The 24,307-nt window shown below is 33.5% G+C and overlaps 3 protein-coding genes across 3 annotated transcripts; 2 read left to right on the top strand and 1 right to left on the bottom strand.

Moving 5' to 3' along the window:
* Positions 1-9,308: 9,308 nt before the first annotated feature.
* LOC122722524 (7-deoxyloganetin glucosyltransferase-like) lies at positions 9,309-10,899 on the bottom strand. Its single transcript, XM_043953538.1, has 2 exons — positions 10,348-10,899; positions 9,309-10,246 (listed from the first exon to the last, which is right to left on the bottom strand). Exons 1-2 carry the CDS (start codon positions 10,862-10,864, stop codon positions 9,309-9,311), a joined length of 1,455 nt encoding a protein of 484 aa, XP_043809473.1. The 5' UTR covers positions 10,865-10,899.
* Positions 10,900-19,430: 8,531 nt separating this feature from the next.
* On the top strand, positions 19,431-20,670 carry LOC110605828 (protein PHOSPHATE-INDUCED 1). Its single transcript, XM_021744478.2, has one exon. It carries the CDS (start codon positions 19,521-19,523, stop codon positions 20,475-20,477), a length of 957 nt encoding a protein of 318 aa, XP_021600170.1. The 5' UTR covers positions 19,431-19,520; the 3' UTR covers positions 20,478-20,670.
* An 848-nt stretch (positions 20,671-21,518) lies between these two features.
* Positions 21,519-23,914, top strand: LOC110606732 (serine/threonine-protein phosphatase 2A activator). Its single transcript, XM_021745689.2, has 2 exons — positions 21,519-22,847; positions 23,640-23,914. The coding sequence occupies exons 1-2, from the start codon at positions 21,691-21,693 to the stop codon at positions 23,644-23,646; spliced, it is 1,164 nt and encodes a 387-aa protein (XP_021601381.1). The 5' UTR covers positions 21,519-21,690; the 3' UTR covers positions 23,647-23,914.
* Positions 23,915-24,307: the final 393 nt, after the last annotated feature.

Raw genomic sequence — 24,307 nt, 5'->3', positions numbered from 1 at the left:
CCTTTCTCTCAAAACACTGAAAGCAAGAGTTAGAGGCACAGTGCTTTTATAGATAGAATTCAGAACTAAGGTCTAGTTTGGCAAATATAAAAAAGAACTTATATGCATTGATCTACCATAAATTCAATTCATAAATAAATGAATTATTTTATAAAAAAAAAATTATATAAGATACGTCGGTTTATATTTTAGATTCACGATGTATGAGATCCACTCATTCAGTATGAATTTTCTAATAAATAAGTAAGAAAAAAACGCTAAAAAGAGTTTATATATTTTTTATCTGTTTATGGAAGATGGCTGTCTACTTCTTGACTATAAAAAAGACATTAAAAATACATATTAAAAAAATAATTTAAAATTAGAAAAAAAAACTCTCCACAGTTGATAATTGATAAAATATATATTTATACATATGTATTTTAATATTTTTATTTATTAATCTTAATTTTAATTGTAATTTAATAAAAATATGGATTTCAAAAAAAAATATAAATATAAATTTTTTAAAATATTTACTTTTTAAAAACTTAATTTTTTTTAAAAAATATTACTTTTAAACATAATTTTGTTAAATTTATAGTTTTAAATTTATATTTACAAATAATTTTCTATGATTTTAAAATTATATTTAAAAATAATTTTTAAAAATTTTAATATATAAAAATTATATTTTTTAAATTTAAATATTTAATAGATTATAATTAAAATTAAATGTTTAATAAATAAAAATATACAAATACATATCTACCGTTGAATTTAATTCAACATGTGCAAAACATGAAAAGATACAGCACTCCCAATAGATGTGCACCATTGTAACTTTTCTCAAAAGTACGAGTAAATAAAGATAACGAAAACATCATTGATTTTCTTCTGTATTATCCACGTGAACATATACCAAATCAGAAGCAAAACTATTATTATTATTATTTAAATGATATTTTTTTTATATATAACGACTACTATTCTATCTTTTTATTGGTCATAGTTTATTTTATTAAAAAATTAATAAAAAATAAAATAAATTAAATTATTATAAATTTTTTTATTTCAAATAAAAAATATAATATTTTAAAATTATTTTAGCCGAAGTTGACACAGTGAGAGAGACAAAACTGATGTCAATTTTCTTTCTCAAAAGACAAATATCTTTATTAGATGAATAAAGAACAATCCAATACATCATACAGACTCAAAGCCTAAGAACTTAGAAAAAGAAACACAGTCTAGTCTATAGGTCTTCAAGGCCCAAAAAATAAAAAACTATTGAAGAGCACCCTAAAAATCCAGATTCGGAGGATCCGAAATTTGACATGAATATTAAAAACAAAGGGATTGCTCTCCCTCTCGCATCATGTCTGCTACTTAGCATTCTTTCTCAGTGTTATCTCGATTCTTCTATCAATGGGATGTTATTGCTCTTCTGTAACTTCTACTGAAAAATGTGCGGTCGTGATTTGATCTCTTCTGTTATTCCTTCTTCTATGCTTCAACATCTTTCTCGCGACCTAATAAATATTAAAATTTTTAGGATTAGAGCGCTCCTAAATAATGAATGAATAGTCTTTCCTAACCCATCGCCTAGGAGGTTGATAGACACTCAACAGGACGTAATTTAGTATTTTTCATCAAACAACATGCGTTTGGATTAACTTTCTCTTTTACCTCCTTTTTCATTGAGATCTTCTAGTGCTTCAGGATAACCCCTTAAATGCTATCCCCTAACTTCATTTTATTCATGTGTTGCTTCGAATCCATCTCTAACTGGAGTTTTGCCCCTTTTATCGATTTATTTTCTACCTTCTTTCGTCTAGTTAGGTTTTCCCATGGGTTTTATTATTTTGGTCCCCGAGCTGAGTTATCTATTTTTACGGAGTACAAAGATTCAATTAAGGGTTGAGTAGAGCATTTTGCCGTCGTTGAGCTGAAAGAAAGCTCAGGGGTTGAATGGGATGTCGACCTATCTTGGGGGATATGCCTCAAGATTGCAACGAGTTCCCTATGCTAAACCTTATAGATCAGATTTGCCTTCTTCGACTGACTTCTGTAAAAAAGAAATATAATATCGAGAAGTACATATTCGTGTTCTCCCTACACGACTGTCAACAAGCTGGTACTTTTAAATTTTTCTCTTGTGTTTTTCTTTGCCATACTGAGTTCTAACTAAATCTTTATTTCTTTTTCAGCTTCTGATATGCTAATGGACAAGATTAAGCTTCCTAAGAACTTTATCTTGTCTCAAGAGAATCTTAAGGATACTTGGCAGCCTTCCGAACTAACAAGCCTGTTGTTGATGTCACTTGAGAGGTCTTCCATACTGTGACCCCAACGTCATCAATTTGGCCTTCTACTCGCACCCTTGCTCCTTCGCTAGCTGTGGTGCCGATGTCAGGAGGTTCTCATTCCACAGCCTTCAGGACATCAATTCCTTCCAAGACACAGGCCTCCTCCAAGACTCCTGCTGCCTCAGAGATGGTCCTTAAGGACCCTATCATTGTTAACGAACCAAAGGAGGACAGCTCAGAGGAAGTCACTAGATCTCTAACTCAGAGTGTTTCTCCTCTCCAGCCTGTTGGCAACATTGTAATAGAGGGTCATGCTGTCAAACGAGCAAGGACCTCTGCGTCTGTTAAAGTCAGGCCTCTCCCTTCTATTGATGAAGGGAAGAGGGTCATGGAGAATCTGTCCTCTGCGCCCGATAACGGCTTGTTGAATGTTGTTGAGGTCAGCGTTGATTCCATACTAGGCCTCCATAATTGGGATGCTCAGCAGCAAGGTATTTAGTGGAGTGCCAAATGTCTCTGACCTGCGGTTCCTTGTAGTTGTCTGCAATTTGGCTTGCGCCACTAAGCAGCAATCTGCCTGTAGTTCACGCTTGTTAGGGACTCTTGGGGACAATTTGAGGGAACTGCTCCTTATGGTGAGTTAATTGCTTTTCTCTCCCATACTCTAGATTCTAGGTATTCGAACATCATTCTTCTCTATGGCACTCCTTGGGTACATTTATGGAGATCGACGCTCGAAATTGATCCCTCCAAAGCTCCATGGACTGCCACGTCGAAGAGGCGCGACGAGATAAAAATTTGGCTGCCACGAGCACATCATCAATCTCAAGGGGCAAGTTGCAGACCTTACCAGGCAGTTGAAAGAGTTAAGAGAGGAGGTCTCTGGTCATCTCAGCGAGCCTTTACGGCAGAGTCTCAATAAGATGAAGCTCTTGCACAATTTTCATCTTTAGAAGAATCTCGTTGTTTAGTAGGAACTCAACAAACAAGTCGAGGACTTGAAAGGCCTATCTCTTGTGGTGGAGAATTCTCAGTTTTAGCAACATTAACTTCGTCATAAGATCTCCCCTTTGGAGAAGAAGTGTGCTTCTCTGCTGAGGGATGCCAAAGCTGTAGAAGACAGGGTTCAATAGGCTTGTGAAGAACGGGTGCAAGAGTACAACAACTCGGAGGAGCTACAGAAGAAGATTTAGGAGGAGGCCTTCTGGATGTTTACCATGGGCTATAACCAAGGCCTTAAAGCTTCCCATGATAACCCCCTCTGCTCCATTGGTTGACCTGAAAGCTCTGAAATTCGATTCTGACGGCGAGGAGGTACACTATGGAGAGGATGACAACCCTCTTTCTAAGAATCTCCCCCTTTGCCCTTTTCCTAGCTGGAGATTTATCCTTTCAGATTTTCTGTCAATAATGATTTAGTTAGTTCTGCTCCCCCTTCCCTTATTGTTTTTGTAACAAACTCAAATGAGCTAGCCAAGTGATAAATGATATTTAAACCTTTTGGTTTTTTTTTTTTTTTATCTTTGTTCCTCGATGACAGTTTGAATTTTTATTTGCGCTTTATGATTGTAATGTGTTGATGCAACTGTGTGCTTTGTGAATGTAATTTATTAATGCAATTGTGTGCTTTTGTAATTTGTTGATGCACCTGATTTATATACGGGTAATTACTTTAATCTCATGTCCTTAGACAGATTTTTTGTTTCTTCTACACCTAAACCTCTTCCAAGGCTAAGTTTTAAGGTTTTTTTGCATTCATTTTGTTCTTTAGCCGGACTGGATTTGTAACGACCCGAAAATCGGACCGCTACCGGCGCTAGGATCCAGATCGACTTAAGGTTGCCGGGACACGTAGCAAGCCTAACATACATCCTGTATACCTGAAAAATCCCATACATGATCCTACTTATACATAAAAATTTAAACTTTTTCTTTCATTCACCAAGCTTAACCTGTGCATACTCATACTTATGAACATAAACCCCACACTGGAGCCCTCATCAAATGCTCCAATGGGGTAACATAACATATGCTAAGCTTGGTTTACGTAAAACATCATAAAAATATTTCATAGATCATGTGCAAAGGGATTAACTATATATACTAGGGTCAAGCACAATACTAAACCTCAATATTCATCATTACACAATACTTTACATTACATTGTCTTTCATGTCCACAACTAATCTATTACATACATAAACTTCTATTCCTGGTGACTTCATGGTCTAGCCCGCACCTGCAAACCTGGGGGTTAAGGGAATGGGGTGAGCTACTAGAGCCTAGTGAGCAGAATAGTAAAACATGTATTAAAATTTATGCTTTCGTGAAATGCATCACATCACAAACATATCACATTAAGGATGGAATTGTCACCACTAGCCCTCTACATAATCCAACAGTGCCAGGACGTAGAATGGGTCTCTGGTCTTTCCCTTACATAGCATATCATATCATTCCAATGTGTCAGGAACGTAAAATGGGTCTTCCTGGACTTTCTCTTACATTGTGCCAGGGACGTAGAATGGGTCTTCCTGGACTTCATACCGTATCATCATCATATCATATCATTTCATACGAGGGTTAATGGATCATCCAATATCCATCCACATCAACAACGTAATATGCAATGCAACATATTCGTGAATTCTAATGCAAACAACCCAATATATCTCATGGCATTCATGATGCGTGAATCATGCTAAAACTTTCATTAATTTAAACATAGTTCTGTTCTACTCACCTCAGGCTAGCTTTGAAAAGACTCTGAAGCAGCTATCTCACTGCTGGGGTCCTCGGTTCCTCGGGTCCGAACCTACACAGGTGGACTCAAATGAGGGACCAAACATACACTAACAAGACTCTAAACATCTCCCCAAAACCCCCCCTAAAACACCTTAAAACAATCATAGAAAACATGCAAAGAAAGGCTGAAAAGGGCACTTTCGGCGACAGGTTCGGCGGCCGAAAGTCCCTCCAGAGCCGAAAGTCATGCACCTTCGGCGGCACCTTCGGCGGCCGAAAGTAGCTTCCAGATCCGAAACTCATGCATGTTCGGCGGCAGGTTCGGCGGCCGAAACTCCCATCCAGAGCCGAAAGTCCAACTTTCGGGGGCAGGGTTCGGCAGCCAAAACATGCCACCACAGGCAGGTTCGGCGGCCGAACATGGCTTCGGCTGCCAACCTGAGTTCTTCTAGAAATGGCAGAACTCAGCCTTCTATGCATAAATGCCTCCCAACTTCCCAAACTCACATCCAACACTTTCAAAACATGCATACACACATACATAAGCATATAGGGGTCTCAAACTATCCTAAACCCCAACAACAACACAAAGCATATACACATACAACATACATTATCCATAAACTCAATATTAACCCTAACAACAAACAACTAACCTAAACATGTATTTCTACCCCATAACCCCTCATAAAACTTGTTTAAAACATGGGATAAACTAAAGATCTACCCTTACCTCTTGAAGATTGAGAGGGGAACCGACCTAAACTTGGAGAAATGGAGGAAGAAAGCTCCGGGGTCTCCAAGCTTCAAATCTTGATCTTAGCTCCAAAAATCTTCAAAACCAAGTTAAATAACTCGTAAAAATATGAGAGACTTGAAGGAAGAACACAAGATCGGTAAGGGAGGACGGAGACTCACCTTGGCCGGAAATGGGGAGAGAAAACTCGCTCATTTCGGACAGGGGACCCCTTTATAGGTGGCTGGCCAGGCCACTTTCGGGGGCCTAACGTGCCTCCGCAAGCATCCCATGTTCGGCGGCCGAACATGAGGTTCGGCGATCGAACCTGGGTCCTTCCTTCATTCTCTTTCTTTCTTTTTCTTTAAAACTTTAACTCAATTCCTTTCTTCATAAAAACCATAAAATACATGAAAATATTTTATAAAAACATAATTTTACCCTTCTAGAGGGTTCCGACATCCGAGATTCCACCGGACGGTAGGAATTCCGATACCGGAGTCTAGCCGGGTATTACAGGATTGGTGCCAAGGGTCAATTTTTTAGGCCGGCACATGCCACAATTGCCTTCTTCTTTCATTTGGTTCCCCAACTCGACTTATGTTATACCAGGGGTCAATTTCTAAAGTCGGCACTTGTAGTGATTGGATTTTCTTTATTTCATTTTTCAACTCGACTTATATTGTGCTAGGGATCAATTTTTAAGGCCGACACCTGCCTTGGGTTTTCTTGATTTTGTTTTTCAACTCAGGTTATATGGTGGCAAGGGTCAATTTCTGAGGTCGGCGTCTGTTGTGGTTGGGCTCTTTTCTTCATTTAACTCCTCAACTCGGCTTATGTAGTGCCAAGGGTCAATTTCTAAATCTGGCACCTGCCGTAGTTGGACTCTTCTCTTCATTTAACTCCTCAACTCAGCTTATGTGGTGCCAAGTCTCAATTTCTGAGGCTGGTACCTACCGTGGTTGAGCTCTTTTCTTTATTTAACTCCTCAACTCGACTTATGTGGTGCAATGGGTCAATGTTTGAGGTCGGTACCTGCCATGGTTGGGTTTTTTTCTTTATTTAACTTCTCAACTTGACTTATATGATGCCAGGGGTCAATTTCCGAGGTCAGCACCTGTTGTGGTTGAGCTTTTTTCTTCATTTAACTCCTCAACTCGACTTATATGGTGCCAGGGGTCAATTTTTGAGGCTGGCACCTATCGTGGTTGGGCTCTTTTCTTTATTTAACACCTCAACTCGGCTTATATAGTGCCAAAGATCAATTTTCGAAGCTGACACCTGCCGTGGTTATACTTTTTTCTTTATTTAACTCCTCAATTTGGCTTATGTAGTGTCAAGGGTCAATTTCCAAGGCCGCACCAGCCGTGGTTGGGCTTTTTTCTTCATTTAACTCCTCAACTCGGCTTATGTGGTGTCAAGGGGTTAATTCTTGAGGTCGACACTTGTCATGGTTGGACTTTAAAATTTTATAACCAAAAATTTTTAAATAAAATATGAACTCAAAAGAGGAATTTCATTTCTTTAATGTCAAAATTACATCACATTTTCTATTGGAAATATCTCTTTAAATGTTGGTATTACATTAAGACTATATTTTGGAGTTCATGGTCTGACAGTGGGGTATAGGGCATGGCTACGGTTGAGTTTGGTGAGCAGTTTAGCAATGCAAGTCACGAGTTTGCTGAAGTTGGCGGGCTAGAGAATGAGAATAATGGGCTTTCTTGTGTCAAGCTCAGGTCGTTCTAAGTGATCCCTATGTAGTTTTTGTCAGGGTTAGCCATGTGGATCTTAGTAGTTGAACTCTGGTGATGTTAATATCCCTTCATTCCTACAGACGATGCCAATTTATGTCTGAGATCCAATAATGGGTATAGGATTAAGTGTATTTTGGTAAGTTTGATCTCTATTTTTCTCCTGCTCCTCTTTTATTTTCATTACCTTTTATCTTTTTCGTGCATACTCCTACCGTCCTACACCCATACTCGCCTGTCACATTCACGCGGGTAGCATGTATGTGTGTACTGCATCCTTAATCCCGTCAAGTAACTATTTAATTCCCTCCGACACCATCTGGATATGATCTCTATGATTGCAGACTTTCCTGCGTAGAGTCAGGCCTGAACTAATTTGAGACTATCTATTCTTTGTGCCTTGGGCCCGTATTAGATCGATCTAGTCTCTCATTATTTGAGCCACGGTAGGTCTGATCATTTAGAGTCCGATAGTCATCACAACCTCACACGAATAATGAAAAAGAAAAATCCACGGTCAAATGAGATGGAGGGAGTGACTCTTACTTGGTGGGGTTGAGGCGGTTGTGAAAATTTAACAAAAAACTAAGACCGATTGTCTAAAATAAATAGAGAACAAAGGATCTCTAAGAAATTTCTCTTCAGGGTGCCCGTTTCACTGAAGCTGATTAGATGTACGAATTTTTTTTTTTTTTTTAAAAAAAAGGAAAACTATGGAGGGTAAAAAGATTTAATTGAAAAAAATTTAAAAAAAATGACTGGATGAGAACATCAGATTCCAAAATCAATAAAAAACAATCTTCCGAAAAATAGGCCCAGTAAAAAGCCTCCAATATTTATATACATATTCCTTACAACTAATATTAATTTATTTAAATTAATCGAATCTTATTGTAATATGTATTTTAAATATTAATATTAAAAATTTTAAAAAATATCGATAAAATTCACCAATATAAACGACTCCAAACAACTTGCATTAAAAGTTCATATGCAGAAAAGGGAAATAAATCATATCATCTAAATATAATGACGGTTGTAGAATGACAGCGCAGATGAAGCTGTACTCCACTTTTAAATACTTGGATTCATGTATCAGATTTTTAAATTATTATTTTGACACAATAATCATATATAATATATTTTACATTTATTATATAGTGTTAATAAATCAATTTCTTTCATTGATAAACATTATAATTCAAATATTTTATGTTTTTTTTAAATAAAAATTTTAGATTAAAAATTAAAATTTGAGAGCTTTTAAATTTATTTAAATGCATTTGAAATCAGATAAGATTTGTGAAGTTTATAAAATTTGTGAATAATAATTACCATTAATTAATAACATTTATTTATAATTGAAATTTATTATTATTTTGATAATTAAGAGTAGCGATTTTAAATTTATTAATTTTATTGATAAACATATGCTTTTTTAGATAAAATTTAAATTTTAATGGGATCAAAATTCTTAATTTTTTAGTTTTAAAATTTTAAAGTAGATTTTATGTTTTTTTTTTTATCCTTAGCTATGTTAGTTTATGGTTTGAATTGGGTTTGCATCCTTATTCTTTAGAGAAAAAAAAATCATTTGATAAATTAAATTATTTTATTCCTAATGATAAAACTATATTTTTTTAAACAATAAAATAAAGGGGTGAACATCAATTTAAAATACTTAATTATTTTTATTTTTTAAAAAATATAGATAAGATAGATCAAACAAAGGTTAAACGTCACATCATAAGTTGATAAATATATATAGCATCGATTTGGTTTTATCTAAGCTTTGGCTGATGGCGAGAGAGCTTTGATGACTTTTTCGAAATTCTGGAAAGATGAACCTTCGAGACTGGCAGTAGCCTCTTCTGCCATCTTCTTCCATTCCAAGGCCTTCTTCTTCATTTCTTTGCCTTTTTCTCCCTCCATTAACTCTATCACAAGCCTCTTAACTTCATCTCTCTTCACATCACTGTTTATCTCCATACCAATGCCCCATTCTTTGCAACTGTATCGGCAGTTAGTTTGTTGCTCCGCGAAGAAAGGCCAACAAATCAGTGGTACTCCTGCACTGATGCTTTCAAGTGTAGAGTTCCAACCACTGTGTGTTAAGAACCCTCCAATTGATGGGTGGCTCAGAACTTTTTCCTGGGCGCAATAGCTTGAACAAATACCTCTTTCCTTAGTCACTGTGACAAACTCTGGTTGGAGAATGGCGTTATCTCCGGCGACAAGGTCAGGCCTGATGACCCAAAAAAATGTTATATTGCTATTAGCAAGTCCCCAAGCAAACTCTACCAATTGCTCGGTTGTCATTACAGTGATGCTTCCGAAATTCACATAAACGACTGAGTTGGGCCCTTTTGAGTCGAGCCATTCAAGACACTCAGATTCTTCCGTCCACAAGTTTGATTCGATCAGCTTCAAGTCCTTATCTTTAACATTGTTGAGGAGTAGATGAAGAGGGCCAATGGAGTATACAGGGGGCACTAATGTAGAAAGTGCAATTAAAACATCATGCTCCAAGGCATCAAATGTATTCAAAATAATCGCAGAGGCTTTTTGGCATCTTTCTGTCTCTGACTGTAAAAAATCCAGCATAACATCTTCTGGATCAGTGGTTCTGATAAAACTTGGTAGATCCCTCAAGCGGATATCTTTCATGCCTGGGATCCAGTCTATGACCGTATCCAGGTAACCATTTGTCAAGTAGCTCTCATCTGCAAATTGAAACAAACAAAAATAATATAAATATTAAATTTAACTAATTGTTTCATCTCCATGAAACATGCAAAGGAATCAAATAACTTCATTATAGAACCTTTGAATGGTGTGAGACCCTTCTTAACTAAGTGATGATAGTGAAGATAGCCCATAAACCCACAAGCACTGGTTGTCCAAAACAGAATTTCAGGAATACCCAGTTCCTGTGCTGCATCAAGAGTGAAGCTCATGACCCCATCAGAAACTATGCAAGATACAGGAGGAACGTTGGATGAAGAAGTGTGATTGAGGTTAGAGAGAAGATTTCTAAAGGGAGCCAAGCAGGTTTTCCTGGTGTACTGGCACAGGGACGGTATGTCCTGGGTGGCATCACCGTCAGTCGGAGGGAGGCCATCGGGAATTGTAAGGAACTGGAAGGTAGGGAGACCGTTGAGAGAGTCGGGACCTCTAGCCTTGAGGAGGCGCTTGTGGTTATATTCTGTGTTAACAAAAGTGATATGGAAGCCTTTGTGGTGGAGGAGTTTGGCTAGTTTGAGCATAGGGTTTATGTGGCCTTGAGCTGGGAAAGGAATGCAGACTGCATGAGGCTTTTCAAGAAAGGTTAAGAAATCCATTCTCTTGCTTATCACACAACTCCAAAACAATGGGAGCTTTATTACCTTTCTCTCAAAACACTGAAAGCAAGAGTTCGAGGCACAGTGCTTTTATAGATAGAATTCAGAACTAAGGTCTAGTTTGGCAAATATAAAAAAGAACTTAAAAAATAGGTTTAATTTATCATTATTTTTTAAAAAATAGACATATTTTTTTATAACTAAGCTCTTAATTTTTCTGCAATTATTACGTGCTTAACTCATATTTGAATAATTGATTTCTTATTTTATATTAACATAATATAATTTTAATTAATGTATTTATATATAGAGATGTAAATTTTTTTGGATAAAAAGATGTATAATTTTAATATAATTTAAATGATAATTAATTTAAAGTTTAGGGCTATTGCTATAATTTGGTTGTGTTATAATTGCATTCCTAACTAGGCCTTTCCGGTGCAGGATTCCCAGACGACAAGGTAATCTTGGCTTGGGCAACTAAAAATAAATCCATTTGCCATGTCACTTACTAAAAAATAAAAAGTCAAATTCTTTCCCTTTTTGACATGTCCTTATCGACGTTGAAGATAAAATTTCTCCATATATCAATTTCACGAGTTGGCCTCTGCCAAAAAATTTGGTAGATCGCCAAACTATATTTAATTTGAAGAGCAGAAATTCTCTTGTGCCCATTTTATTATATGCATTTAATTATTTGTTTAATCTGAAATCAACATTGTAATTTTATTTATTATATAAAGTTTTAATTATATCTACCATTTTCTTATTTAAAATAAAAAAATTTCACAATAATTTAACTTATCTTTTTATTAAGTTTTATATTCAAAATATGAAAATTCATATTTTTTTAACTTATAACGAATTTAATTTAATGATAAGTATATCTGAATAAATTTAAAAAATTTTAAATTCTTACACCTCGATCTTCGATTTCAATTTTTTTAAAAAAATAATTTTTATATAAACTAAAAGTATACATAATTTAATAAAAATACATTTAGATTATTTTTTTAAATAAATCATGAAAATGAAAGATGATGTAATTAATTGAAATTATTTCATTTAAGAGACATAATTAATTGAAATTATTTCATTTAAGTTTCTCTTTTACAAATAATAAAATTTGTTTAAACGTTTAAAATATTGTATAATACCATGAATAAATTTCTTAATATTTTTTATTTTTAGTATTAAAAAATAGATAATGAAATAAAACTATTTTTCATAAGAAATATTTTTTTAAAAAAAATCACAGAATATAAAATTATTTTTCATAAATGAATGAAACCTTAATCTAAAATATTTATATAAATAAGTAGAGTATTTGTAAAAATATCATATCCAAACCTAAACCTAATTAATATTATCAACTACTCAATCCGATCAACATCCTATTAAAATTTTATTCTAAACTATCAAACTCTAATTATTATTCTCCAATAATACTTAAATTCATTTAATTTATGTATTTTAATTAATAATTTATACAAAATATACTTTTATTAATAAATTTCATTTGAAAGAACAATTATTTCTAAAAAATATTTAAACTTTAATTTTTAAAAGAGAATATATAAAAATTATAAATATTATTATAAAAAATATATTTTACGTTAAAATAATTATTTATATAACGAATTCGGATAATAGGTATTTTATATATAAAATATAAATTCCTTATGCGTGTGATTTGCCAAAGAATTAATTATATATTATTTAAATTTATTATATTAAAATTTGGTTGGATACGCACTTACTTTTCTTAAATAGTAGTTTTTATTTTAAATTGCAAAAGTAAAACAGTATTGATTTTAAAAATTAATTTTAATAATATAAGTTATTTAATTTTTAGTGAATTAATATAATAAAGAGTATACTAAAAAAATAATAATTAACCATTATATTTTAATTTATATGAAAATATAAATAAATTTATTTGTCAACAGAAGGAGTACTTGTTTTTAGAGGTTGCGACTGTCCTATAAATTTAGGAATAATTTTGTTGTCTGAGAAATTTACGAAGATGAAAAAGATATAATAATAAAAGAAAATGAAAGAGAAATAAATAATGTTGAATTTGGTTAGCTAGGTAATTACAAACTGAATTCCACCCAATAAAAATATAAGGAAAAAAATTTATTATTTAATTTTTATAATATAAAAAAATTTGTTAATTGACTTTTATTTAAAAATATATTAAAATATTTTTAAAATTTTAAAAAATCTATTAATTATGCTTCATATTAATTTTAACAGTTAGATATTATAAAAAAGTCTATAATATTTTTAAAAAATTAATTAGTATATTTTTTAAAATTATAAAATATAAATTAATAATTTTTTTAATAATAATTATAATTTTATTATAAAATATATATATAACCATAATTTCATAATGGCCAAATTATTTTTTACATTTATACAATTTTATTAACATTTTTGTACTTATAACATCCTTCATTTTTTTTTATATTGCAATCAAATAATAAAAATTAAGTATAAATTATTTTTCAACAAACAAATGAAGTTTAAAATTATAATTTTGTATTTATCAAACGAAATTAAATAAATTATATGAAAAAACTGGAAGATTAATATTATAATCAATTACAGAAATTATTATATACTGTTAAACCGGTAGAACCACGTGCTATTTTTTTTTTTTACTTTTCGTTTATTTTTTTATATAATTCTGCAAAGCCATGGCTCCCCAAGCCGTGTATAAGCCACAAGACTCATCAATTTGGACGTGGACTAGGTCCGTCGGATTTCTTCCAAACATAAAGTAACATAGCCCATTAAGCCTATCAAGCTTCCTTCCAAACTAAAGGCCAAATTGGACCAAGCCCACCTTTCAAAGGTACAAAGAAATTTCACTATATGTCAAACATAATCCCCATTTGGAAATAAAAGTTTTATAAAAATTAATTTAATTTTTATAAAATTTTTATCTGAAGTAAAAAAATTTAAAATTTTTTATTATGTATAGTGATGAAATCATGAATTATTTTTTAAAAATTTATTTGAATTTTTTTCTTACAAAACCATTCATAATTTTTTTTTCATATTTAATTTTATGTCAAATATAAGGGAAAATTACTTTTTAGTCCCTCAGGTTTAACATAATTAACACTTCTGTCTCTCTATTTTGGCGACCCAACACTTAAGTCCCTCACTTTCTCTTCCATCCAAATTCGTAGTCCTTCCATCCAAAATAGCCGTTTGGGACACGTGAATTGACAAAATTAACCCTCACTAAACCCAAACCCAAATACCCCTTCTTCTTCTTCTCCTTCTTCTTCTCCTTCTTCTTCCTACCATTTTCTACAACTTCTTCTTTTCTTCTTTTTTCTCCTTCTTCTTCTTCTTCTTCTTCTTCTTTCTTCTTCTTCTTCTTCTTCCTACCCTCTTTTATGCAATTTCTTATTCTTCTTCTTCTTCTTCTTCTTTCTCCTTCTTCTTCTTCTTCTTCTTCTTCTTCTCCTTCTTCTTCCTACCCTTTTCTGCAACTTTTTCTTCTTCTTCTTCTTCTTCTTCTTCTTCTTCTTCTTCTTCTTCTTCTTCTTCTTCTTCTTCAACCGAAGAAAGCATGAAAGAGAAAAAAAAAAAAAGAATTTCACATTAAGAGAAGGGTATTTCTGGAAAAAATTATCACCTCTCACTTTTGACTCTTTGACCAAACGGTTTAAATGGACGGAAGGACTACGAATTTGGACGGAAGAGAAAGTGAGGGACTTAAGTGTTGGGTCGCCAAAATAGAGGGACAGAAGTGTTAATTACGTTAAACCTGAGGGACTAAGAAGTAATTTTCCCCAAATATAAATTTAGATTCATTTAATGTTTACCCTTCATTAAATATTAAGAATATAATCTTTTTTAACTTAGTAAGTATTTAAATTCTTTTATAAAAAAAAATCATGTAAAAGGGGTGATGTTCATGATCTAGTTTTTTCTCCTTGTGTTCTTTGTTTCTAAATTTAGTAATTTACATCAAGTTTATCAACTACCCATTTTTTTAATTTAGTTTCAAGTCTACTAAAGATTTTGCAAATTGGATTTGCATGCTAAATCATTAAAATTTCACTATTCATTAATTAAATTATAAGATCATACTTAAATAAAAACTTTTTTTTAAATTTCTCACGTATACACGATATAATTAAACTAAGTAATTTTGGTTTTTTATCTATTATTTATTAATTTTAAAATTACGATTTATAAATTTTACTAATTAAATTAACATTTTGTTTCGATTTAAATAAATTTCAGCTTAATTTAATAATGGAGTCAATGATTGATCCGGCAAGCCGGATAACATTGTTTAGAGAAAAGTATGGTGCATGCATGCATAAAGGAGGAGCAAGTGGCGGAAGTTGGTGGCCTGAATTGCTTTCACGAGTAAACACTTTTTATAATTAACATAGATGATCACGAGAACATAGAAAGATAAGAGAAAGGAGGCTGCAATAATATATTCTCTTCCTTTGCTTTCCTTCAAAGGTCTTTTTTTTTTGTTAATGGAGATTAATTTGGCTGCTCATATATGGATATGTAAGATGGAGCCTCTCTCCATTTGAACCAAGGCTCACTTCTCAAGCTTCTACGGTGTTGTTAATGGCAGATTCTTAGCCAAACCCTTAGTAGTTGCTACCACCGAGGTATTTAAAATTGGTCACTTATTTAATATATTTTTAAAAGTTCAAAATTAAAGAATCCATATATATGGAATATCTGCAGGTTTCATATAGAAACATGCATATTGATTAATTAGTTAAGTAAAGGGAAAGTGCAATGCACTTTGAATCCAACACAAAAATCCAGTGAAACTGAAGATTACGGGATTCTAAAAGCTTTTGTCTTTTTGGTCACTCTCCCACAAAAGAGAGTATTTAGTAATGGAGTCACATGCTCAGTCTCAGCTCACCTGCTACGTTGTTGCTTAATCACGAGAGAACTGTCACTCGAGCTCACTATGCACGTTATGTTCTAATCTTTTGGTGTTACCAATATACATGAATTTGCTGTTATTTTGATAAAATGACAGGAACTTACTTCACAGCTAGCTTTGTAGGAATCAAATTCAATTTTGCCATGTGAATGAAGTGTAATTAATCTTCATCTGATTCTGATTAATCTTGAAAGCTAGAAAAGTCTTGGTCAAAGATGTGGTCTGATGCCCAAAACACCAATAAAATTACAAGCAAGTTGAAAATTTTACATGCCAAACTATATATTAATTAGATATACAACCAATCCATGCAGCTGTGTAGTGTATGTTTGGAATTTTGGGTATTGAAAATAAATGCTGTCAACGTTGGCATTTTGCTTTTTTAAGTCAAGGAAAACCATGAACATGTCACGTTTGCTGCGACACCATTCGCCAACAAAAAGCCATGTAATACGAGGCATTTTCTATTTATATGCTAACTAATGGCTAAAGCATCCAAACATCCCCAGATATACATGTCAATCTTTTTTTTTTTTAAGTTCGCTCTGTTTGGATATATATCCCATCTATATGCTGCGATCTTTTTGTTTTTCACAGTATGCAGATTTTTTCTATTTATATTAAATTAGTCTACTAAGTAATAAATGCTTCTACACTTTGTTTATTTTATTTATAAAAATTAAAATTTTTATTTTATTTAAAAAAAAGAGTGTTCTATCACTAATTTAACACTTATTAATTATGATACGATTATTTTTATTAAAAAAGTATAACAGTTATGAAAAGTAAATATGAGCAAACAAGAGGAATCCAAGAATGATATTTTAGGAAATGAAGTCAAAGCTGTAGAGTAGGGAATTAGGAATTGAATCAAAGTAAATAAAATTTGTGTAGAAGCCACTCGTGCACCTATGAGAACAAGACCATGATATTAAACAGCTGTGTTGTGTTGGTTTTGTCTGAAAGTCAGCTAATGGAGTGAAGAATAATTGAGCATAGGCGTCAGACACGCTCGGAGTTCTCCCAATTGCGTCCATCGATCGGCCGGGAATGTAGGGCATTGTTAGTGGAGGCACCCTACCCTAACTTCTCAATATTTTTAACCAAATTAATAAATGCTATGTGAAGTTGAAGTTATGCGTTTTATTTGAAATTAGATTGAATAAAACAAATAACACGATTTCAATTTCTAATATTGCCAAAGATAATAAAACTTAGCATGAGTCTGAACAAATTTTTAGAAGAAAGAAATAGATTTTAAAAGTAGCTGGCCGCGTTGCCACTTCTGTGAGGATGGTCTTCAGATTTTAAAAGAAAAAATACTGTAGAAATCCGTTAAACAAAAATACGGCAGTTAAAGTTTTTTTTTTTTTTTTTCCAATGAATCTTAAATGAATGATTTTAATTTACTTTTAATTAAAATTAAACTCAAAAGTTTATATTTTACAATTATTTACTGAGGATGGAACTAAAATATTTAAATTATATGTCAAAAATAATAATAGCAATAAAAATTTTGTATATTTAAAAAGTTAAAAAGAAAAAAAAATTATTTTAAAACTCATAAATAACTAAAATACTTAAAAAGAACATAAAAATTTCAAAAGTGATATAAATAAGTATAATAATAAAAGATTTAAAAAATTTCAACACCCACAACAATATTTTCAAAATTTAAAAAATTAAATATATATTTTTAATAAAAATAATGAAAAATATAAGGATGTATTAACACATTTTATAAAATTAAAGGGGCTAAAATTATATTTTTAAGAAAATTTCAAAAATCATATGGATACAGATGAAAAGTTTACGAAATTGGGATTCTCAAGCCAACTGCAGTTCCGTCCATGTATTTACTTAAAATATATTAATTAAATTTATTATTTTTAATATAACGATATCTTAGATAGTATAACTAATTTCTTATTTTCAAATAATTTATAACATAAAATAATTTAAATTTGATGTTCCGGGAAGTATTTTATATGTAGAAATTTTCATGGAAATTACTTTTAAAATTAATTTATATTGACTAATTTTTTAAATATTTTAAATATAAAAAATATGATTAAAAAAAAACCTGAAACAGCGTCGATGGATTTGCTCTCCACTTTAAAATTTATATAAAATATATCACATATATTATTATCGTATATAAGATTCACTTAATAAAATTTTAATAATTTATAAAAGAAATTCAATTTTTGTAATGATAAACATTTAAAATAATAAAAAATTCGCTCTCTTATATCTGATCAAATATTTTCATTACCGTTAAAAAAATATTATATGTTTCATCTACAATCACATAATTTCTTATTATTAATTTAATTAAATTTTTTAAAAAATAATTAATTAATACAATTTTTTACATATAAAAATAAAATATATATAAAATTTAAAATATGTATTAATATTATTTTTAAATTTAAATAATTTTAATTACGCTCATTTTTTTTAATAATTTACCGATCTGAGCAATCTAAGTGGTTATCCAGTTAATCACCTCACTTTTTTTAAAATAATTTATATTCTTTTAAAAAAAATTCTCGCATTCAAAATATACCCACCCAAACCAAACAAAAATGCGGTGTAGCAATTTGAAGTTGAAAAAATGAAGGCAACGTTCGCTTGTATTAAATGAGATAAAGATGACTCGGCAAACTAGCTGTCTTCACAGTTCATACAGCTGTAATCGCCTCTTATTACCAAACATGGTGCTTCTCAACTCCCCTTTCTGCCTATTAAATTCACTTTCCTCGTAACTCCACTTAAGTTATGGTAAAATAACCATTAATTTAATTATTACCTCACTTAATTACTACCATCTCTATATTTCTCCGAGAGAAAAAATATATAAATTTTTTTAGAAAATTACAAAAATAAAATAAAAGTGATATGTAATTTGAATAAAAAAGATCTTTCTATATTTGTATATTAGTAATAAATTAATTTATTTTTTAAAATAAATTCATAACCTTATTAACATAATCTGGGCGCGTATTCTGACGTGTGCTCTCTCACCTAGGATACCCGTTGCTGCTTGCTCTTTTGCCTTAAGGCTGCTGACTGCCAGCTGGACCAGTCTACACTTCCCAATAAAATAAATAAATAATATTCCACTTTCATAATCACACACTTGAGAACGCAACACATTGCTGCAATTTTCCAGCCTGTCGCTTTAACGTCTATTGTATCATATCCACTTTCTTTGTTTCCCTTTGTCAATTCTCATAACAGCTTGCTCCTTGCCTCCAAAGAGAGGGCATTTTCGTCAATGTGCCAGCCTGCAAACTGTGACTAAGCTGTAACAGTGCGATCGTTTATTTTTGGGAGACATGTTTGTCATTCACGCTCCTGATTTTAGGTGCATGTGATCTGAGGGTGGGGATAAACACTGTTGGATGCGCGTGGGGATGGATTGCTCTCTCTCTTTTGAATAAGAAAGGCGCTTGCTTCATGAGGGCTCTTTCTGAGCAAGCAGTAACTCGAAAATGGCGAAACCAATGCCCTACCCTTTTTTGTCTCTTTCTAGGCAAGTTCGCTCAGCTCTTCTTTTCGCTTTAAACAACTCCTCTTCATGGGGCTGTATAAATAGCCTTCTCCTTCACTTCTCTATCCCACACAAAAACACAGCCTATTGCAGCTTCTTCTTCTTCTGTTTTTTAATCCTCTTTTTTGAGAGTTAAATTTAAAAAAAAAATGGCTTCTTTTGCTATTCATTGTTTTCTGAAACTGTTCCTTGTAATCTCTGTCTTTCAAGTTTCTTTTGCTGCTAGAAAACTCGATGAGCTAGTGCAAGATCAGCCTCAGCTCTTGAGTTACCACAATGGTCCTCTTCTTTCTGGCAAAATCTCTATCAATCTCATCTGGTATGGCAAATTCAAGCCATCCCAGAAAGCCATCATCTCAGATTTTGTAACTTCATTGTCTGCTCCATCTTCTCAAAATGTCCAGCCCTCTGTTGCTACCTGGTGGAAAACCACTGAGAAATACTACCACCTCTCATCCTCCAAAAAATCCACCCTTTCTATTGCTTTAGGAAATCAAATAATAGATGAAACATACTCGCTAGGAAAATCACTCACAAACAAACAGATTGTTCAGTTGGCCTCAAAGGGTGATCAAATGAATGCTGTTAATGTTGTACTCACAGCTTCCGATGTTGCTGTTGAAGGGTTTTGCCTAAACAGATGTGGGACTCATGGGTCTGCTTCTGGATCCCAAACTGGCCACATTAAGGGCAAGAACTACAAATTTGCCTACATTTGGGTTGGTAATTCTGAAACTCAGTGCCCTGGTTACTGCGCCTGGCCATTCCACCAACCAATCTACGGACCACAGAGCCCACCCTTGGTAGCACCCAATAACGATGTGGGACTTGATGGTATGGTAATCAACTTGGCAAGCCTGTTGGCTGGGACTGCCACCAACCCATTTGGAAATGGATACTTCCAGGGGCCAAAAGAGGCACCATTGGAGGCAGCATCAGCTTGCCCAGGGGTTTATGGCAAGGGGGCTTATCCGGGCTATGCTGGAAACCTATTGGTGGATTCTACAACTGGTGCTAGCTACAATGCAAATGGAGTTGATGGAAGGAAGTACTTGCTTCCTGCTCTGTATGATCCTTCTACATCTTCTTGCTCAACTTTGGTCTGAAAATGCTGGAGCTTGGAGGTAGTTGAGTAGGATTTTATCTTTAGATTATGGTCAATTAGTGGAATCAATGTATACGCTACACATATAGAGAGAGAGACGTTGTAATTTATTTATTTGTTATTTTTTTATTTTGGCTTATGCGGATTAATAACAGAAAAGCAAATTACTTTGGTTTGCTTTTTCACTGGAAAAAGGTCTCTGTGTCTGCTCATTTTTGCAGCTTTCGTTAGTGGTAGCCGGTAGGAGGTAGTACAGAGGAAACGTCAAAAAAAAAAAAAAGAGAGAGAGAGAGATGGGGTCTTGCTGTTCGGTGATTTTTAAAAACTTATCTAAATATTGGGTTATTAAGAAATTAAAAGGTTTTTAAATTATTATTCCATTAAAATATTTAGTAAATTAATGTATTTTTAAAGATATTTTAATATTTCATTAGTTAAATTTTAAATAAATATAGTATAAAATTACTGAATTTTACCGGTATTAACACTTGTTTAAAAAATATATATTAAAACATCATTAATTGGTTATTAAAAATTATAGAGAATCTGTTGTTTACTACATTATTTAAAGGAATATAAGTATTTAATGGCACTTGGCCTCATAATAAATATATTTAAATAAATTCAAAAAGTATTAAATTTTATTTTTTAATCTCCATTTAAAAAAAATAAATTTAATAATATTTTAATAAGTTATTAAATATTAGAGAATTATTAAGAACCGCATTACATGGTTGCTTTCATTAGGTTAATTAATGGTTTAGTTTAAATTTACTATTTCTGCATACCTAATATTCTAGCCTCGCAGACACTAATGAAAGAAATGTGAGTTACCACTTTGCAGCTCCCATGGTCTTCTGGCCAAACAGATCAAATCCGTCGCACGTGTAGAAGAGGAATAAGAAACGTTCGCCTAGAAATTGAAACACATTGGCTTTAAGTTTTTTAAATTATAAATTGAAGTTTATAACCGTAAATCGGAATTCAAGCCTTCGCATTCCTTTGGATTTGTGCTTAAACGAAACAATAGCCAAAGGTCCATTTCCCTTAGCGGGACTAGCAGATCAGGTAGCCCAATAACATTAGTGGGCCCATCACCCAATTGAAAGTAGCCCATAGTCGCCTGTGTCTCGAAGCGGAAAGTAGCGTTCGTCATTCTGAAGTCTGAACTTCCCACCCGCTCTCTCCACTCCACTCCACCACAAGCCACCTCTATGGAAGACCCCCACCGCCACCAGCATGAAGACCCTCCTAAGTCACCTACGGCATCTCCACCGTCATGCACCGCCAGCACTTGCGTCAAATGTGGGGGCCCGACCACTTTCCCTGCTCCACCACAACCCTCATGGCCCGAAATGTCTCCGCCTCCTACTTATCGTCCTATCCGTTCTCCGGCCATCAATCTTCCTCCCAATAACTCCCAAGCAATAATCCTCGCTCCCGTCCCTCAATCCCAAAAGGTCCCTACTGTTTCTCCTCCGTATAACTTCCAAACTCCCTCTAAGAAAATTCAATCCCCCGATGATATTCGCCGCTTCCACGAATCCGATTCGGGGAAGAACTTCCTCGGCTTCGTTGTTGCTCTTTCGGAATCCGTCCGCGGTCATAAAATATCTGATCCTTGCCATGAATCACCCACCGTAAAGACGATCCTATCGATTCTTCAAACCCTAACGCAGTGGATTGAGGAAATTCCTCCTGTTCAACAAGCGGGTCGCTATGGTAATGTCTCGTATCGAACCTGGCATATCCGTTTGGAGGAAAATAGCGAATCGTTGATGCTTCAATTTTTACCTGACGATTTAAAATCAGCAACGATCGAAATTGTTCCTTATCTTACCGATAGCTTTGGCAATTCAAGCCGGATCGACTATGGTACTGGTCACGAGACTAATTTCGCAGCGTGGTTATACTGCCTGGCAAGGATTGGAGTCATTAAGGAAGAGGATTATCAAGCTGTTGTGGCTCGAGTTTTCGTGAGTTACCTAGAGCTAATGAGGAAATTGCAATTGGTTTACTGTTTGGAGCCTGCGGGTTCACATGGTGTTTGGGGGCTCGATGATTATCATTTCTTGCCTTTTATATTTGGATCGTCGCAATTGATTGATCACAAGTATATGAAGCCCAAGTCAATTCACAATGAAGATATTTTGGAAAATTTTTCGAAAGAGTACATGTATCTTTCTTGCATTGCATTTATCAAGAAGGTGAAGAAGGGTTTATTTGCTGAACATTCTCCATTATTGGACGACATCAGTGGTGTGCCTAATTGGAACAAGGTGAATAGTGGGTTGCTTAAGATGTATAAAGCTGAAGTCTTGGAGAAAGTTCCCATCATGCAGCACTTTCTGTTTGGGTGGCTCATTAAATGGTATTTTTTTTTCTCTCCTTTATGAGTAATTAGTGCGCCAAATATTCATTTTGGTTTGCCTGCAGAATCATGAATTCTGGAAATTTTAGTTCACGTTCAATCGAGTATTCGTTGGATTGCTTTCTGATCAGTGGCTCTGAAAGCAATAGTTTACTGAGACCTAGATACTTGGCATAACGTTTAGCTGAAATGAATAATGGGTTACTAGGTATTGTGCTTAAAACCTAGTTCCAGAAGATGAAAATTTTGAAATTATAAACATGTTCAACTCACTTTTAGCCAGCTCCGAAGTTGGTATGAGAAAGATAGGGCACTGCAGGTGCGGTTACTAATTCATGATCTGGCATGTACAGGCTCTGTTCATAAGTGTCTTATGTGTATGGTGAATGTTTGTCTATTGACAACAGCAGAATTGACGTATTTTTGCTTTTAGATGTGCCATTTTGTTTGGTGTGGAATACTTGGTGTATGGCTGTGTATTTTATTTGTCTATATCGTTGCATTTCACATTCACATTGCCGCAATAACATGGCAAATGGAAAATTCAATGAACTATATGGTTTATTGTGCTTTGGTACCTTGAGAGGAATCATCGTTCTTCAGTTTTTATGTTTGCACTTTGATAATTGCTGTGCTTTCATGATGACTTTCATCCTATTTCAATGTCATCAGTAGAAGTATTTTGAATGCTCCGTGTTACTGGGTTTGGCTTATGATCTTCACTAGTTGTTCCCGTAATCATTGCATAGTTTAATATAGAGTCTTACAGCTGATTTTTTCTCCTTCTTCCAGGGGGTAATGTGTATTGTCAACTCAATAGGATCGATCAATAGAAAGCATTTTCCACCTGGTCTCACGCCGCTCATTGATGGCGCCAGTTTGAAATTATCATAGATTTTCTGCCCTGAATTAATTTGTTTTCTTGACGAACTTTTTTCTTTTAAAAAATCTTCTATTGCCTCTTTTATTGGCCATGCAGTTGCAGTATCAGGTCAGTGCTTTGCGTTTTTGTTTTAACAACTTACATTTGATATTAGTACAAAAAGTATAAAGTGAATGGTTGATGAGATGGAATTCTATATTTCTCTTTGATTGTTGATCAAATTTCGTGCAAGTGTGCACGCTCTCTCTCTAGATCGAATTGATATAGTAATTATCAAAGATAATTCATTAGACAGGAGAATTAATACAAGACTACAAGACTCGGTTAATTAAGATTCCTAGAATTACAACCAAAAGTCCACACTCGATTACAAGAATTAGACCTAAGCGTAGCAAAAACAAACTCTAGAGCTATGGATGGGTCAATCGACCCGTATTGGAGTGGGGAAAACCGAAGCCCAGTAGGATTCCTGACATGCCCTTAGTTGGACTCCTTTTCCTACCAGGTAAAGGATTAGAATTCATTGGCTATAAATAAGCGTTAGTCATAGTGTATAATCAGCCATCTCAAAGTGAGA

Source organism: Manihot esculenta, chromosome 18 (assembly GCF_001659605.2).
Source record: "Manihot esculenta cultivar AM560-2 chromosome 18, M.esculenta_v8, whole genome shotgun sequence".
NCBI classification, from domain to species: Eukaryota; Viridiplantae; Streptophyta; class Magnoliopsida; order Malpighiales; family Euphorbiaceae; genus Manihot; species Manihot esculenta.
The sequence above is the reverse complement of the archived record's forward strand: the minus strand, read 5'-3'. Positions and strand labels throughout refer to the sequence as shown.

What these genes read in the sequence shown, in the direction of transcription:
- LOC122722524 (XM_043953538.1), bottom strand. Translation starts at nt 10,864, where the DNA reads ATGGATTTCTTAACCTTTCTTGAAAAGCCTCATGCAGTCTGCATTCCT. An exon ending in GGGTCTCACACCATTCAAAG is followed by an intron (nt 10,247 to 10,347) that starts GTTCTATAATGA and finishes TTCAATTTGCAG; the next exon opens with ATGAGAGCTACTTGACAAAT.
- LOC110605828 (XM_021744478.2), top strand. Translation starts at nt 19,521, where the DNA reads ATGGCTTCTTTTGCTATTCATTGTTTTCTGAAACTGTTCCTTGTAATC.
- LOC110606732 (XM_021745689.2), top strand. Translation starts at nt 21,691, where the DNA reads ATGGAAGACCCCCACCGCCACCAGCATGAAGACCCTCCTAAGTCACCT.